Genomic DNA, 17869 nt, shown 5'->3' with positions numbered 1-17869 from the left:
GTCAGACGGGCAGAGCAATGGACAATGATATCTAACCCTGATAAGGTGGAAACAAAAGCACATAGGATACTAGCCTTCTTTAGCTTGGTCACCAAAGGATAAGAACAGGGACATTTGGTTGGAATTGTATTAAATATTTGTTTGGCCACAGTAGTATATATAGTTCTGTTTGCTAGAGTATAGGTAAATATGAAAATGTAACTACAGAGGGTGCTGAGAAGATTCACCAGGTTGTTGTCTGGAATGGAGGGTACAGGAAGACGTGATAGACATGATACAAAATTACGGGGATGTTGTTGATAGGGGGAAATCTTTCCCTGTGTAGCTGGTGTGTCTGAACAGGTGAATGTAGTTTTATGGTAAGTACAGAGGTTTTGAGGAAGTACTTTTTCACACAGATAATGGGATTTGGGAATACCCTGGCCTGAGAATGTGGTGGAGCCAGATGCTTCCACAAGAGTTAAGAAAGATCTCAATGAACACTTGAATCACCGAGGCAAAGAAAGCTGCTAAATAGAAGTAGTCCTGAAGAGTACTCAGAATCAACATGATGGGCAGCAAGACTGACTCTATAGAAATATGAAAAAGGGAATATCTCTGATAGGGTTGGACCGAACTTGACATGCTGATAAGCTGTTGATGGGTAGTGGCAGTCAGAGAAAGAGAAAGTTAGGAGCTGATGTTCTTCCTGAGACCATGAGGGAGGACAGCTGGGATCAGTAAGATCTGACTCTTTTTGTTGTTTTCCTGCTCTGTAGGTTTGCAGATTGTGTTGAAGTCCATCATGAAAGCAATGGTACCTCTGCTGCAGATTGGCCTGCTCCTCTTCTTTGCCATCCTCATGTTTGCCATCATTGGCCTCGAGTTCTACTATGGTAAACTGCACCATACCTGCTACACAGATGGCGCCGGTAAGTGTCATTAGGAAATATCTTGTGCTGCATTAGTCTGGCAGATTCTTTGACCAGTCGGCATTCAAGAGTGCTGTAGTCTGCTTCCATTATGAAGGAATGTTTGGCCAATCCCAATTCATGAGAGTCCATGGCCAAACAGTGAAGGAACATGTAGCCTATCCTGTGGAATGGGTCTTCTTGCCAAATGTGGACCTGAAATAGGTCATGAAGGAACCGGGTGTGGTTCAGAGGCAGGGATAGAAACTGTGTAGGTGAGTGAGTACATAAACAAGTGGGATTCTGTGGTGATTGTAATTGGATAGGCAGAACTCATTATTTGGCAGGGTCCATGCTTACCCTGTGGCCAGATATACAGAGTGACCAAGTGGTCAAAATCTATCAGGCATGTGTAAGGCTGAACTGTTGACAACACTGAGCTCTGCAGTATCTTCAGGAGAGGCTTTCTGATTTGCAGGATGAAGTAATGCTCTTGACACGGTGAATGTCAGTGCTAATTCACATCTTGGTCAGAACCATTGCCAAAGGATACATTTTTATACATTGCTGACAGATTTCCACTATTCACATTTAGCTTTAGAAGAGCAGCAGGGTATTCTGCTTCACTTTGGGTTTTAACATTGCACATGATTGACCCATTATTTTGCTACAATATTCTTTCCTTTTATTGAGCTGCCATTTGTGAATGATGTATCAAGTCTGAAGTTTTATTCCTTCGGATTCAGATAAATTTGTTTATTTTGTTTTATTTTCTCACTATTATGTTGTCTTTGTTTTCTCTCTCAAACCAGTATTCCTTTCTGTGGAGTCTGTCCTCTGGAGCATTGGAAGTTGGGGGGTGGGGGAGTGGCCTGATAGAAGTTTATAAAACTATGAGAGGAACTGATAGACAGTTAGTATCTTTCTCCCAGGGTCAAAATGTCTCATAGTAGAGGGCATGCTTTCAAGTTGAAAGTGGGAATGTTCAAAGGAGATACACAGGGCAATCTTTTTTTGCATGGAGAGGGTGAGTGCCTGGAACGTGCTGCCTGGGTGGTGATGGTAGCAGATACGACAGAGGTATTTAAGAGGCTTTAGATGGACACATGAATGTGTGATATGGGACAGGCTAGCATTTATAGCCTTTCTCAAATTGCTGTTCTTGAACCACTACAGTTTGGGAGGTGGTGTTGGAGGAGCCTGGAGTAACTGCAGTGCTTTTAGGAGCTGGTACACACTGTAAACCTCTACACCGGTGGTGGACCGAATGAATATGTTGGTGCCAGATATGTAAGTCAAGTAGGCTGCATGATCCTCACTCAAAGCTCCTTGAGTGTTTCTGCTATTACACTCCTGTAGATAACTGGACTGTATTCTGTTGTACTCCTGACTCATGCCTTGTAGATTAAGTGAGGAGATGAGCCATTTCCTGATCTTTGAGTCCCTCACTCTCAGGTGCTGCTGCTGTGATGTCCTGGAGCTAGACTGTTGACCACCAACAACCAGAACTATCTTCCTTTGCATGAGTTATGACTTCAACTGTTCGAGAGTTTTCCCTCAACACTCATTGGTCAGGAGAGTTTTCTCCTCAACACTCATTGACTGCAGCTGCTGGAGTTCGGAGCAGAAAACAAACTGCAGGAGCAGGTCAAGCAATATCTGGTAGACAGATAGTCAACCTTTCAGGTTAGGCTGAAGGTGGCCTCCTTTACACTATCTGCTAGACCCTGAATTGTTGATCCTGCAACTTTTTTAATCTGTGAGGTTCAATTCCCCACAAGGTTGAGCCTTGTCCAGTGAGTCAGGACAGAAGGAATATAGTAGTCACTAGTAAGGCCAGATTTATTTCCATTCATAATTGAAGGCAGTGGAAGTGAGCCATGCACGTGAACCACTGCCAGTGATGCTATTAGCAAGGATGTTTCAGGATTTAGACCCAGTAGGGAAGGACCAATGATGTTTCCAAGTCAGGATGGTATGTGGCTTGGATACAAACCTACTAGAAGTGGTGTTCCCCAATGCCTTTTGCCCTTGTGTTTTGTAGCAGCAGAGGTCTCAGATTTAGCAGTTGCTGTCAGAGTAGCAATGATGAAGCCCACTCAATTGGCGATGTTGTGGACTGCATAAATTACTGAAGAATACCGTAGGATATAATTCATTTCTAGGTGTGGAAGGGGGTGAGATGTTGCACTTTGGGAGGTAAAACATGAAAGGGTAGTACACAATTAATGGCAGGTTCACATTTAATGGCAGACCCTTAACAGTGCTGATGAATAGAGGGATCCCAAAAGCTATTGATAAGATGGTAAAGCAGGCATACGGCTTGTCTTCATTAATGTAGGCAATAGTTTCAAAAGCCAGGAAGTTATTCACTGCTTTATAAAACTGGATGGGCCACATTTCATTCAATTCTGGTCAACACATTAAAGGAAAGATGTGGAGGCTTTGGAGAGGATGGAGAGAGTTACACCATTGGGTTTTGGTGAAGGTCACGTGCCCTTATGAAGGTGGGGACTTTAAAAATCTTACAGCAGGCAACAATAGCACATTCAGTGCAAAGATACTTATGGTATGCCAGAGATGGAAAGGTTTTAGAAAAAGTGCAGAAATATTTACAGTGCAAAAAAAAGCAAAAATGACAAAAGTGAAAATGGAGATTATATACCTGATGCACCATCAATAACTCTCTGAGACGTGAAGGCACGATATCGGCTTTTATTGACTGGAAGAAAGAACAAGCAGTAGTTGACCACCATACTACATCCTGGAGACTGAGGGCTGGGCTCAGGCCTCAATCGCCTTTATACCGGGGTCTGTGGGAGGAGCCACAGGAGCAGTCAGCAGGGGGCGTGTCCAGACAGGTATATGTAGTTCACCACATTCACCCTGCCTTTGTTTTAAAAGAGAGTCCCCATGGGGCGAAGTTTCTTACAAGTATATTTACAGGTTAAGTCTATCAGGTGGTCGAATCTGTCGCTGCGATCTACGTAGCACCGGCTGTGATTGCACAGGTGCCGGTGGTGATTGCACCAGAGACGGTGGTTGTGCTGGTTCTGGCCTAACTGGAGGTGTCAGCCCACTAGGCATCAGTAATCCCTCATATGTGTGCGAGGCGCCTGTTATATGCGCGTACGAGACGCCCGGTATAGGAATGTCGTGAGGAGTCTGTGTAGGGCTCGGTGCGCACGGTGTCACCTCGGGTACAGGGTTCATAGTTACCGTGGAGTGTTCGGGGTAGTGGTCTGCTGCTCCTGCGGGCGCCAGGTCGCGGACGGAGACCGTGTCCTCCTGCCCATCAGGTAAGACCACGTAAGCATACTGGGGGTTCGCATGTAGAAGGTGAACCCTCTCAACCAGCGGAGAGTATTTATTGCTCCTCACATGTTTCCGGAGCAGCACTGGCCCTGGGGACGTCAGCCAAGCTGGTAGGGTGGTCCCAGTGGCAGACTTCCTGGGAAAAGAGAATAGGCGCTCGTGAGGGGTGGCATTGGTGGACGTACATAACAGGGAGTGGATAGAATGGAGTGCCTCAGGGAGGACCTCCTGCCATCGAGAGACCGGCAACCCTTTTGACTTAAGGGCTAAAAGTGTGGCCTTCCACACTGTGGCATTCTCCCTCTCCACCTGTCCATTTCCCCGGGGATTATAACTCGTGGTCTGACTAGTAGCAATGCCCCTAGCCAGCAGGTACTGGCGCAGCTCGTCACTCATAAAGGAGGACCCTCTATCACTGTGGATATAGCAGGGATATCCGAACAGAGTGAAGAGCTGGCGCAGGGCTTTTATGACGGACGTGGTAGTGGTGTCGGGGCAGGGGATGGCAAAGGGGAACTGCGAGTACTCGTTGATAATATTGAGAAAGTAGACATTGCGGTCGGTGGAGGGAAGGGGGCCCTTAAAGTCAACACTCAGTCGCTCAAAGGGGCGGGTGGCCTTGATAAGTTGCGCCTTTTCAAGATGGTAGAAGTGCGGTTTGCACTCAGCGCAGACTTGGCAGTCCCTGGTCATCGTCCTGATGTCCTCAAGGGAGTACGGCAGGTTCCGGGCTTTCACAAAATGGTAAAATCGGGTGACCCCCGGATGGCAAAGATGTGCATGGAGGGCATATAGCTGGTCGAGCTGTGCGCTGGCACACGCTCCCCGGGATAGGGCATCAGGGGGCTCATTGAGCCTTCCAGGCCAGTACAGGATATCATAGTTGTAGGTGGAGAGTTCTATTCTCCACCGCAAAATTTTATCATTTTTGATATTGCCCCGCTGTTGGTTGCTGAACATGAATGCAATTGAGCGCTGGTCAGTCAGCAAGGTGAACCTTTTGCCGGCGAGATAGTGCCTCCAATGCCTAATAGCTTCCACTATGGCCTGGGCTTCTTTCTCCACCGCGGAGTGCCGAATTTCAGAGCCTTGAAGGGTACGAGAAAAGAATGCTACTGGCCTGCCTGCCTGATTGAGGGTAGCAGCAAGCGCGAAATCGGAGGCATCACTTTCTACTTGGAAGGGAATGGTCTCATCCACCGCATGCATCGTTGCTTTGGCAATGTCCCCTTTAATGCAGCTGAAGGCTGCGCAGGCCTCGGCAGAGAGGGGAAAAGTGGTAGACTTGACCGGGGGCAGGCCTTGTCTGCGTAATGGGGGACCCATTGGGCGTAATAGGAAAAGAAGCCCAGGCACTGTCTGAAGGCCTTGAGAGTGGTGGGAAGAGGGAGTTCTAACAGGGGGCGCATACGGTCGGGATCAGGGCCAATGACCCCATTTTCCACGACATACCCAAGTATAGCGAGTCGGGTGGTTCCGAACACACACTTCTCCCTATTATAAGTAAGGTTCAGGGCTTTGGCCACTTGGAAAAATCGTTGGAGGTTGGCATTGTGATCCGGCCAGTCGTGACCACAGATGGTGATGTTATCCAGATAGGGAAATGTGGCCTTCAGTTGGCACTGGTCCACCATCCGGTCCATTTCCCTCTGGAAGACCGAGACACCATTTGTGACACCGAATGGGACACGCAGGAAGTGATAGAGCCTGCCGCCCGCCTCGAAGGCGGTGTAGGGGCGGTCCTCTGGGCGGATGGGGAGCTGGTGATAAGCGGATTTCAGATCTATTGTCGAGTACACCTTGTACTGAGCTATCTGGTTGACCATATCCGCGATGCGGAGTAGGGGGTACGCATCAAGCTATGTGAACCTATTGATGGTCTGGCTATAGTCCACGACCATCCTATTTTTCTGCCCGGTCTGAACAACTACCACCTGGGCCCTCCAAGGGCTTGTGCTTGGCTCAATGATCCCCTCCCTGAGCAGCCGCTGCACCTCTGACTGAATGAAGGCCTTGTCCCCCGCACTGTACCTCCTGCTTTTAGTTGCCACAGGTTTACAGTGGGGGGTCAGGTTGGCGAACAGCGGTGGGGGAGGGATCTTGAGGGTGGAGAGGCTGCAAGTGGTGTCAGTAGCGCAGCTGTTGGCATGGTGCTGGGTGGGATGTGAGGGTCGGTGTGTGTGTGTGGTCAGTAGCGGGGTATATGACAAAGTCCCACAAAACTGAGGATTCCTGACAGTGAGTGGTGGGAGGGGCCCGTCATATGCCATAGTCACACTTTCGAGGTGGCTCTGGAAGTCCAGCCCCAATAGCACAGGCGCGCACAGTTGAGGCATGACCAGTAGCGCAAAGTTCCGATATTCTGTGCCCTGCACCACCAATGTCGCTACACAACCCACCTGGATGTCTGTTGAATACAACCCAGAAGCCAAGGTGACCCTCTGGCTTACCGGCCATGTCAGGAGTCCACAGCGTTGCACTGTGTCCGGGTCAATAAAACTCTCAGTGCTGCCCGTGTCAAATAGGCAGCTAGTCCTGTGCCCCTCCACCAGGATGTCCATCATTGACCTTGCAAGCTGGTGTGGGGCGCTTTGGTCAAGGGTTACGATGGCCAGAGTTGAACTGCCGTCTTGGTGCCCGGTAAGCACCAGTGGGTAGGGGGCGGGGCATGTTGGTGCCAACAAAGATGGCCACCCCCATCTGGGCATGCAAGATGGCGGCCCCCATGCCTCACGCGCAGCGCTGCCCGACCCCGCTTGTGGTTTAGACTTACAGACCTTGGCGAAATGGCCCTTCTTCCTGCAGCTGGAGCAGGTCGCTTCTCGGGCCGGGCAGCGTTTTCAGGGGTACTTTTCGAGTCCGCAGAAGTAACACTGTGTGGGCTTGCGACTGGCAGCAGCTCTGGTTGGGTTCGGGGAGTTTGTGGAACCGCGCGGCGTTGGCGAATTCGCTCGCGGGAACCGGCGGCGGCAGGGTCGGAGGTGTCCACGGAACCGGTGGGGAATCGTGCGGCTGGACAGCATCAGCATTGTGCAGAGCAGCCTCCAGTGTGTCGGCTGTCTCGATCGCCGAGCATAAGGTAAGATCGGCATTTTCCAGCAGCCGCTGGCACACATACACTGACCTGATTCCTGTAACAAAGGCGTCTCGTACGAGGAGCTCCGCGTGCTGTTCCGCTGTGAGGGTTTTGCAGTCGCAAGTCCGCACGAGTGTCTGTAGGGCTCGGAGAAACTCAGCGCTCGATTCTCCAGGCCGCTGCCGCCACGTAGCTAAGCGATGTCTTGCGTAGACGGTGTTCACCGGCCGCAGGTACTGTCTTTTGAGGGCGTCCAGTGCCCCTTCGTAGGTCGGCAGGCCCCTGATAAGTGAGTAAACTTTCGGGGTGACCCTCGAGAGGAGAATTCGGTGCATAACAGCGGGTTCAGTTGCACTAACCTCCTCCAAGTATGATTGGAAGCATGCAAGCCAGAGTTCAAAGGCAAGAGCTGCTTCAGGGGCTTGGGGGTCCAAATCCAATCTTTCCGGACATAAAACGCTTTCCATGTTTTAAAACTTCCAGTCAATAAAATTGATGCACCATCAATAACTCTCTCTGAGACGTGAAGTCGAGATATCGGCTTTTATTGACTGGAAGAAAGAACAAGCAGTAGTTGACCACCATACTACATCCTTGAGACTGAGGGCCGGGCTCAGGCCTCAATCGCCTTTATACCGGGGTCTGTGGGAGGAGCCACAGGAGCAGTCAGCAGGGGTCTGTGGGAGGAGCCACAGGAGCAGTCAGCAGGGGGCGTGTCCAGACAGGTATATGTAGTTCACCACAATACCATCAGACCTTTATGACTGTAGGTCATTGAGGATATCAGTCCAAACCCACCCCCCACACCAAAATGAGTCTTTAAATCTCCTTGTTCCAGGAGAAAAGGGATTGTCCATTCTTTGGAAAGCGGGGGAGTGGTTATCCTGAGTCTAAACAATTACACAGACACCAAAACTCAGGATTTCACATCCTTCTTCACAATCACAAAAGTCCACAAATGCATTCATCACAATAAGATCGCAATGACATTGCGCAACAAAACCAATCAATAACTAGCCATTTTCCAGCAGTCAGCACTCCTTGACATCCCCCAGAATGAACTCTTCCACTAGCATGTGCCGTCCCCACCACAAACAGGTGCCTTTTTCAGGCACCTCACACGTCGGTCGGGTCTCATCTCTGAAACTGCAAGCAACAAACAGGATGTGTCAAAGATTGCCACTGTCCTGGAGTGTGTAGATACAAACAGAAGTGTCTATGCTGCATACTCACCTAGTATGTGTACCTGATAAGCGCAGTGTCAGCACTACCAGACAGGGAGAATGAGAATTACAGGGCCACTGGGGTGGAGGGAGGAAGACATTACTTGTGGCAGACCTGAGGAACTTTACTAGGATGCTACCTGGATTAGAGACCATGTGCTATGAAAAGAGGTAAGACAAATCAAAACATAACAGCATGAATGGCAGCGATGTTAAACTCTCAGGTCAGCTAAACACCTTTTACGCATGCTTTGAAAGGGAGTGTACTTTGAGGGGTAGCAACTGTTTTGAACCTGGTGGTGTGAGTCCTGAGGCACTTGTACTTTCTATCTGATGGCAGCGGTGAGAAAGGAGCGCGGCCTTGGTGGTGAGGATCTCTGTTAATGGTTGCTCCTTTCCTATGGCAGTGTTTCATGTAGATGTGCTCAGTCATCACATATGTATAATGAATGTAACAACAAATTTCATGGCATATGCCAGTGATATTAATTCTGATCCTGAGGACAAGGTGGGCTTGTTTTCTGTAGAGCAGCAGAGGCTGAGGGGAGTCCTGATAGAAATTTATAGAATTATGCTTATTATAGAGTAAACAGCCAGTATATATTGAAATATGCAGGACTAGGGACGTACATTTAAGTTGAGTGGGGGAAACAGGATAGGAGATGTGCAAGTGTTTTTTTTTACAGAGATTGGTGGGGCTTTGAAAGCACTGTCAACATTGAATCAACGGGATAGCAGTGGAAACTGCGAGCAGGTTCAAACTCTTGCCAGTGCACAGCTTACACAAAATGGTCCCAGAACATATTCTATGCAATCAGGAAGGTCATCTGAGGAAGCAGAAGAGAGCTGCATAATGCACATCTACACTCACATCCTTCTACAGATGTTCAGTTGAGAGCATCCTGCATGGTATGTAAACTACACGGCAGCAGACAGGAAGGCTCTACAGGGAGTAGTCAAAACTTATTAACACTTCCCCAGCACCAGCCTACCTGCCACCAAGGACATACACACTGGCTCTTTTACTGTTGAAAAAGAGCCAGTAACATCATGAAGGATCCCACTTACCCTGCTCATGGACTGTTTTTCCCACTACCATCAGGAAGGAGGTTATATATATATTAATGTGCCTAGAGTCACTTTATGGACATACAATCAATCTATGTATATAAGTTATCTTACATATTTATATTTATTGTGTTTTTGCATTTTTGTGTTCTTCATCTTATTGTGTGTTTAGTGCTGCATTGGATCCCGAGTAACAATTATTTTGTTCTCCTTCCACTTGTGTCCTGGAATGACATTAAGCAATCTTGAGAAATTGATTTTGATCAGCCGATGAACTGTCAGGCGTGGTGATAGAGGTAGATTGCATAAGGATGTTCAAGAGTTACTTAGAAAGGCACGTGGATATGCAAGGGGTGGGTCAATGAGTGTGTAAGAGGGATTAAGGCTTGGTCAGTGCTGTACATTAGGTATTGAATAGACTGAACTTGGGGTATTGTGAGCAGTTTTAGCCCCTTGACTAAGAAAAGATGTGCTGGCATTGGAGAGGGTCAAAAGAAACTTCTTGAAAATGATTCCGGGAATGAAAGTGTTTACACATGAAGAGCATTTGATAGCTCTGGGCCTGTACTCAATGGAGTTTAGAAGAATGAAGGGGGATTTCATTGAACTCTATTGAATATTGTGAATATTGAAATGTCTGGATGGAGTGGATTTAGGGAGGATGTTTCCTATGATGGGTGAGTCTAGGACCAGCGAGCACAGCCTTGGAATGGGTTGGCATCCATTTGGAAGGTTTGCTAGTGCTTACCGGGGGTGGTGGGGGTAAACTAGAGTTGCAAGGGGATGGGAACCAGCGTGCCAGAACAGATAGTGGAGAGATTGTGGAGACAGATGTTGGTAACACCTCAGACAAAGTCAGGAATCAAAAGATTGATAAACACAAAGTACACTGCAAATGCTGTGGTCAAAGCAACACATACAAACAAGCTGGAGGAACTCAGCAGGTCAGGCAGCATCCATGGAAATGAGCAGTCAACGTTTCGGGCTGAGATCCTTCATCAGGACTTATCAAAAGATTGAGCATTGTGCGACTAATGTTCTGAGCTGCGTATATTTCAATGCAAGTAGTATTGTAGGAAAGGCAGATGAGCTCAGGGCATGGATCAACACATTGAATTATGATATTGTAGCCATTAGTGAGACTTGGTTGCAGGAGGGGCAGGATTGGCAGCTCAGTATTCCTGTTTCTGTTCTTTAGATACAAGAGAGAAGGAGGGATTAAAAGGAAGAGAGGTGGTCTTACATAGGGAAAATGTCAGAGCAGTGCTCTGTCAGGACAGACTGGAGAACTTATCTAGTGAGGCTTTAGAAATAAGAAATAAGGAAGGTCAGACCACTTTAATGAGGCTGTATATAGACCACCCATCAGTCCGTGGTATTTAGAGGAACAAATATGTAGAGAGATCGCAGACTGATCCAAGAAACGTAAGGTTGTTATAGTAGGTGATTTCAACTTTCCACATATTCACTGGGAATCCTAATCTGTAAACAGACTAGATGGGATAGAGTTTGTCTAATGCATTCAGGAAATTTCCCTTAATCAGTACATAGAACTCCCAATGAGTGAGCAATACTGGATCTGCTATTAGAGAATGAGACAGGGCAGGTGACAGAAGTTTATGTAGGGGAACACTTTGCATGTAGTGATTATAATGCCATTAGCTTCAAAGTAAATATGCAAAGAGATAGGTCTGGTCCATGGATTGAGATTCTAAATTGGAGAAAGTCCAATTTTGATGGTATCTGAAAGGTCCTGACAAGTGTGGATTGGGATAGACTGCTTTCTGGAGATGCACTTGGTAAGTGAGCGACCTTCAAAAGTGAAATTTTGAGTATAAAGGTTTTATGTGCCTGTCAGAATAAAAGGTAAAGATATCAGGTTTAGGAAACCTTGGCTTTCGAGAGATATTGAAGCCCTGGTTAAGAGAAAAAAGGAGGTGCATAGCAGTTATAGGCAGGTAGGAACAAATGAGGTGCTTATGGAGTGTAAGAAATGTAAAATAACACTTAAGAAAGAAATCAGGAGTGCTAAAAGAAGACGAGGTTCCCCTAGCAGACAAGGTGAAGGGGAATTCTAAGGGATTCTACAGATATGTCAAGAGCAAAAGAATTGCAAGGGACAAAATTGGTCCTCTGGAATATCATAATGGTAATTACTCATGGAGCCAAAAGAGATGGGGGGGGCGTTCTTAAATGGATTTTTTGCCTCTGTAGTTACTTGGTAGACAAACACAAAACCTATTGAAAGAGGCAGAGTAATAGCAAGATCATGGGCCCTATACAGATTACAAAGGAGAAGGATTTTGCTGTTGAGGCAGATTAGGGTGGATAAATCCCCAATGCCTGACAAGGTGTTCCCTTGACCCTATGGGAGGCATTTGCAGGGACTCTAGCAGAGAGATTTAAATCATCTTAGTGACTGATGTGGTAGCGGAGGATTGGAGGATAGCTAATATTGTTCCATGGCGCCCCATGTGCTTTGTAAATGGTGAAAGGGCATTACAATGTTAGGAAGTAAATTGGTTATGAAAGGAACTTTTCCTGTAGCCACAGGATTTGCATGGTGCTCAAGTTCAGTGGTAATGCAATTGGATGTCAAGTTTGGTGTATGGTAAAAATCCTCATTACTTTGCCCTTTTGTGGCTTCTTATTAGTCCACATCTGAATATTGCCCAGGTTTTGCTTACAAGAAGCCAAAGACTACATCACAGGCTGAGAAGTTGCAAATGGAATTGTAGATCGTGCATACATTCACACTTGCAACTTTATGACGAAGCAGCTGAAGGTGATTGGACCCAAGACACTGCTCTGAGGAACTCTGGAAGTGATATCTTGGTGCTGGGATGATTGACCTCCAATAACCACAACCTTTGTATAAGGTTGTAATTGCATCAATATGTTAGACCCAGGATAGATCTTCAGAGATGTTGATGCACAGGAACTTGAAACTACTCACCCTTTCCACTCGATTTCCCCTTCCTAAAGTCCACAATCAATTTCTTGGTCTTACTGATGTTGAGTGCAAGGTTGTTTTTATGACACTATTCAACCAGCTGGTCTGTTTTACTCCAGTATGCTTCCTTGATGCCATCTGATATCCTGCCAACAATAGTGTAACTGGCAAATCTATAGATGGCATTTGAGCTGTGCCTAGCCACACAGTTGTGGGTTTAGAGAGAGTAGAGCTGTGGGTTAAGCATGCATCCTTAAGGTGTACCAATGTTGATTGTCAGCGAGGAGATCTGTGGTCTCCTGATGGGAAAGCCAAGGATCCAGTTGAAGAGGGAGGTACAGAAGCCCAGGTTTTGGAGCATGTTGATTAGAACTAAGGATATGATTTTGTTGAATGTTGAGCAGTAATCTATAAACAGGAACATGTCATACAGTACTATGCAAAAGTCTTAGGCACCCTAGGTTTTTATGATTTCAGATGGTCTGGCTTCCACAGAGTCCTCATCATTGAGGCTGTCTGGAATTACTTGGGAGAGACAAAAGAAAGTGAGAGAGCCAAAGTCTTCAGAAGAACTGTGGCAGGTTCCCCAAGATGCTTGGAACAACCTACCAGCCAATTTTCTTATAAAACTGCACAATATTGTATCTAAAAGAATTAATGTGGTTTTAAAGGCAAAAGGTGGTCATGTAGCGATGTGCTACACACAGCGCTGAAATAACGACACACAGTCGGTAAGTCGTTTCGAGACTAGTTTATTCAAACTTCGCGGCGCTGGCATTTAATCCCTAGCGCCCGCCCTCTCCGGGTGGAAATGACATCAGAGGTACAATACCAAAGTCTCTCCCCACGCGCTGGCTATTTGTGAGCCTGCGCAGAAAGTGGGTCACCACATAACCCCCCCCCCCCCAAATCTGGCGATACACCCCCCAATGTCCACAGTCTGGATCAGCCTTTGTTTGGGAGGTCTGCCTCTGCGCCGTGATGCCTGAACCTCGACCGGCTGCGCCAAGTCCACATGGGCTGGTTTGAGTCGGTCCACCGTGAAAACCTTCTCTTTCTCCCCAATGTCCAGAACGTACATGGACCCGTAGTTGTTGATCACCTTGTACGGCCCCTCGTATGGCCGCTGTAGCGGTGCCTGGTGTCCGCCCCTTTGTACAAACACAAACTTACAGTTCTGCAGGTCTTTGGGTACATGGGTCGGGGTCTGTCCGTGCTGTGAAGTCGGTACGGGTGCCAGGTTGCCAAGCCTTTCACGTAGTCTGTCCAGGACAGCTGCAGGTTCTTCCTCTTGCCCCCTTGGGGCTGGTATGAACTCTCCTGGGACGGCCAGGGGCACGCCGTACACCAACTCGGCCGACGAGGTGTGCAGATCCTCTTTGGGTGCTGTACGAATTCCAAGCAGGACCCAGGGAAGCTCGTCCACCCAGTTAGGTCCTCTCAGGCGGGCCATGAGAGCCGACTTCAAGTGACGGTGGAAGCGTTCCACCAGTCTGTTGAACTGTGGGTGGTAGGCAGTTGTGTGGTGCAGCTGCGTTCCCAACAGACTGGCCACAGCCGACCACAGGCTGGAGGTGAACTGGGCGCCTCTGTTGGAGGTAATGTGGGCCGGTACCCCGAAGCGTGCTACCCAGGTTGCAATCAGTGCTCGGGCGCAGGAATCGGCAGATGTGTCGGTGAGTGGGACGGCCTCTGGCCACTTTGTGAACCGGTCTACCATAGTTAGGAGGTACCGCACTCCTCGGGACACTGGTAGGGGGCCCACGATATCCACATGAATGTAGTCAAACCTCCGGTGGGTGAGTTCAAACTGCTGTGGCGGGGCTTTAGTGTGCCGCTGCACCTTGGCTGTTTGGCGCTGCGCGCACGTTCTGGCCCATTCACTGACCTGCTTGCAAAGTCCGTGCCATGCGAACTTACTGGAGACCAGCCGGACAGTTGTCCTGATAGATGGGTGCGCCAAACCGTGTATGGAGTCGAAAACTCGCTGCCTCCAGGCTGTCGGGACGATGGGGCAAGGTTGGCCGGTAGCCATGTCGCACAAGGGGGTCCTATCACCTGGGCCTACAAGAAAGTCTTGTAGCTGCAAACCCGAGACTGCGGTCCTGTAGCTGGGCATCTCGTCGTCTGCCTGCTGTGCCTCCGCCAGTGCTGCATAGTCCACCCACAGGGACAGGGCCCAGACAGCTGGTCTGGAGAGTGCGTCCGCCACGATGTTGTCCTTTCCCGAGACATGCTGGATGTCTGTCGTGTACTCGGAGATGTAGGACAGATGTCGCTGCTGGCGAGCTGACCAGGGATCGGACACTTTCATGAACGCGAAGGTCAACCGTTTGTGGTCCGTGAACGCGGTGAACGGCCTGCCTTCCAAGAAGTACCTGAAATGCCGGATTGCCAGGTATACCGCCAACAGCTTCCGGTTGAAAGCACTGTACTTGAGTTCGGGTGGTCGTAGGTACTTGCTGAAGAACGCCAGGGGTTGCCAGCGCCCCTCGATGAGCTGCTCCAGCACCCCACCGACTGCTGTGTCGGATGTGTCCACCATGAGGGCGGTCAGAACATCCGTCCTGGGGTGCACCAGCATCGCGGCATCTGCCAAGGCTTCCTTGGCTTTAACGAAAGCGGCCGCAGCCTCCTCGTCCCAAGTAATGTCCTTGCCTTTACCCGACATCAGGGTGTACAAAGGGTGCATGATATGGGCTGCTGAGGGGAGGAAACAGTGGTAGAAGTTCACCATACCAACGAACTCCTGCAGGCCTTTGACCATGTTGGGCCGGGCAAAGTGGCAGATTGCATCTACCTTGGCGGGCAGAGGTGTTGCCCCGTCTTTGGTAATCCTGTGGCCCAGGAAGTCATTGGTATCGAGACCGAACTGGCATTTGGCCGGGTTGATCGTGAGGCCGAAATCACTCAGGCGGGAGTAGAGCTGGCGGAGGTGGGACAGATGCTCCTGGCGACTACTGCTGGCTATAAGGATGTCGTCCAAATAGATGAACGCAAAGTCCAGGTCGCGTCCCACTGCATCCATTAGCCACTGGAACGTCTGTGCGGCATTCTTCAGGCCGAAAGGCATTCGGAGAAACTCGAACAGGCCGAACGGGGTGATGAGTGCTGTTTTGGGGATGTCTTAAGGGTGCACCGGGATTTGATGGTATCCCCGGACAAGATCTACTTTGGAAAAGATTCTTGCCCCGTGCAGGTTTGCTGCAAAGTCCTGTATGTGTGGCACGGGGTAGCAGTCTGGAGTGGTAGCCTCATTCAGTCTGCGGTAGCCGCCGCATGGTCTCCAACCCCCGGCTGCTTTGCGCACCATGTGCAGGGGGGAGGCCCATGGGCTGTTGGACCTCCGTACGATCCCCAATTCCTCCATCCTCTTGAACTCCTCCTTCGCCAGGCAGAGTTTTTCCGGGGGGAGCCTTCGTGCGCGGGCGTGGAGGGGTGGTCCCTGGGTCGGGATGTGGTGCTGAACCCTGTGTCTGGGCATGGCTGCTGTGAACTGCGGTGCCAGAATCGATGGAATGTCCGCCAGGATTCTGGTGAATTCGTTGTCTGACAGTGTGATGGAGTCCAGGTGTGGGGCTGGCAACTTGGCTTCACCCAGGGAGAACGTCTGGAAAGTCTCGGCATGTACCAGTCTTTTCCCTTGCAAGTTGGCCAGCAGGCTGTGAGCTCGCAAGAAGTCCACCCCCAGGAGTGGTTGGGCCACAGCGGCCAGTATGTAGTCCCACGTGAACTGGCTGGCACCGAACTGCAGCTGCACTATGCGGGTGCCATAGGTCTGTATCGTGCTGCCGTTTGCGGCCCTCAGGATGGGTCCTGGCTTCCTGTTGCGGGTGTCGTACCCTGTCGGGGGCAAGACGCTGATTTCCACTCCGGTGTCGACCAAGAAGCGGCATCCCGACTGTTTGTCCCAAATGTACAAGAGGCTGTCCTGGTGGCCAGCCGCCATAGTCATTAGCGGCAGCTGGCCCTGGCCCTTGCAGGGCGGGCGACAACGGCGGGCTTTTGTGCCCACCGCTGGTGGTAGAAACACCACTGTTCACTGTCCTCCTCACTCCTGCTTCTGTGTTGTGTGCGCCCCCCTGCCGGGCCTGGTCTGGTCTACTGTTGGGCGCGTGGCCTGGTAATCTGACCCTTGGACACCACGCTCTCCCTCTTGGCTTTCCACAGCACGTCTGCCCAAACCGCCACCTTCCGGGTGTCGCTGAAATCTGCATCGGCCAGCAGCAGATGTATGTCCTCGGGCAGCTGCTCTAGGAACGCTTGCTCGAACATGAGGCAAGGCTTGTGTCCGTCGGCCAGGGCCAGCATCTCGTTCATCAATGCTGACGACAGTCTGTCTCCCAAACCGTCCAGGTGAAGCAGGCGGGCAACCCGCTCACGCCGTGAGAGGCCAAAGGTCTCAATGAGCAGCGCCTTGAATGCTTCATATTTGCCTTCTTCCGGGGGCGACTGTATGAAATCCGCAACCTGGGCGGCCGTCTCCTGGTCAAGGGTGATCACCACGTGGTAGTAACACGTGGAATCAGAAGAGATCTGCCGAATCTGGAACTGGGCTTCTGCTTGGCTAAACCACACGCGTGGTCGCAGCGTCCAGAAAGTCGGCAGTTTTAGCAAAACGGCGTGAACAGATGAAGAGTCGGTCATCTTTGGTCCAAATCCCGTTTGGACCGTCGGGGTCACCAATGTAGCGATGTGTTACACACAGCGCTGAAATAACGATACGCAGTCGGTAAGTCGTTTCGAGACTAGTTTATTCAAACTTCGCGGCGCTGGCATTTAATCCCTAGCGCCCGCCCTCTCCTAGCAGAAATGACGTCAGAGGTGCATTACCAAAGTCTCTCCCCGCGCGCTGGCTATTTGTGAGCTGGTTCGCCTGCGCAGAAAGTGGGTCGCCACAGTCACACCAAACATTGATTTGATTTTTTTTTACTGTATACTACTCTTCATAGTAATTTCTTGATATTTAGAATTTTCATTTCATTATTTTTGAAAGCAACTTTGCTTTAAAGTTTTTTGTTTACATGTGCCTTAGACTTTTGCACAGTTATTGCTATTGTCCAGGTGATCCAAGACCAGTCTGGAGCTAACTGATCTGAGTGAAATCCATACTGGGCAGTGAGTAAGTGAGCAAATGCTACTTGATTCTTCAAATGGTATTTGCAGTTGCAGTCGCAGTCAACTCAGCAGAGGCCTCACGCAGGCTGCTGAGAGAGATTTGAAAAAGGAGCTTTCACGGGATTTCAGATTTTCTCAGCAGCACAGTTGTGATTCATTAGCAAGGGTAAATAAAATAAGCAGAGTGGCCATAGTTTGAGTGGACCAGTGTTAGCGTGAGGAGGCT

The 17869-nt window shown here is 49.4% G+C and overlaps 1 protein-coding gene across 1 annotated transcript in view; it reads left to right on the top strand.

Annotated features, from left to right (window-relative positions):
• LOC140737314 (probable voltage-dependent R-type calcium channel subunit alpha-1E) overlaps positions 1 to 17869 on the top strand; it is a 619860-nt gene that overhangs the window by 233209 nt on the left and 368782 nt on the right. The window contains 1 exon segment of the mRNA XM_073063744.1: positions 759 to 911. Coding sequence (XP_072919845.1) covers positions 759 to 911 — 153 coding nt within the window.

Source organism: Hemitrygon akajei, chromosome 12 (genome assembly GCF_048418815.1).
Source record: "Hemitrygon akajei chromosome 12, sHemAka1.3, whole genome shotgun sequence".
NCBI classification, from domain to species: Eukaryota; Metazoa; Chordata; class Chondrichthyes; order Myliobatiformes; family Dasyatidae; genus Hemitrygon; species Hemitrygon akajei.
The sequence above is the reverse complement of the archived record's forward strand: the minus strand, read 5'-3'. Positions and strand labels throughout refer to the sequence as shown.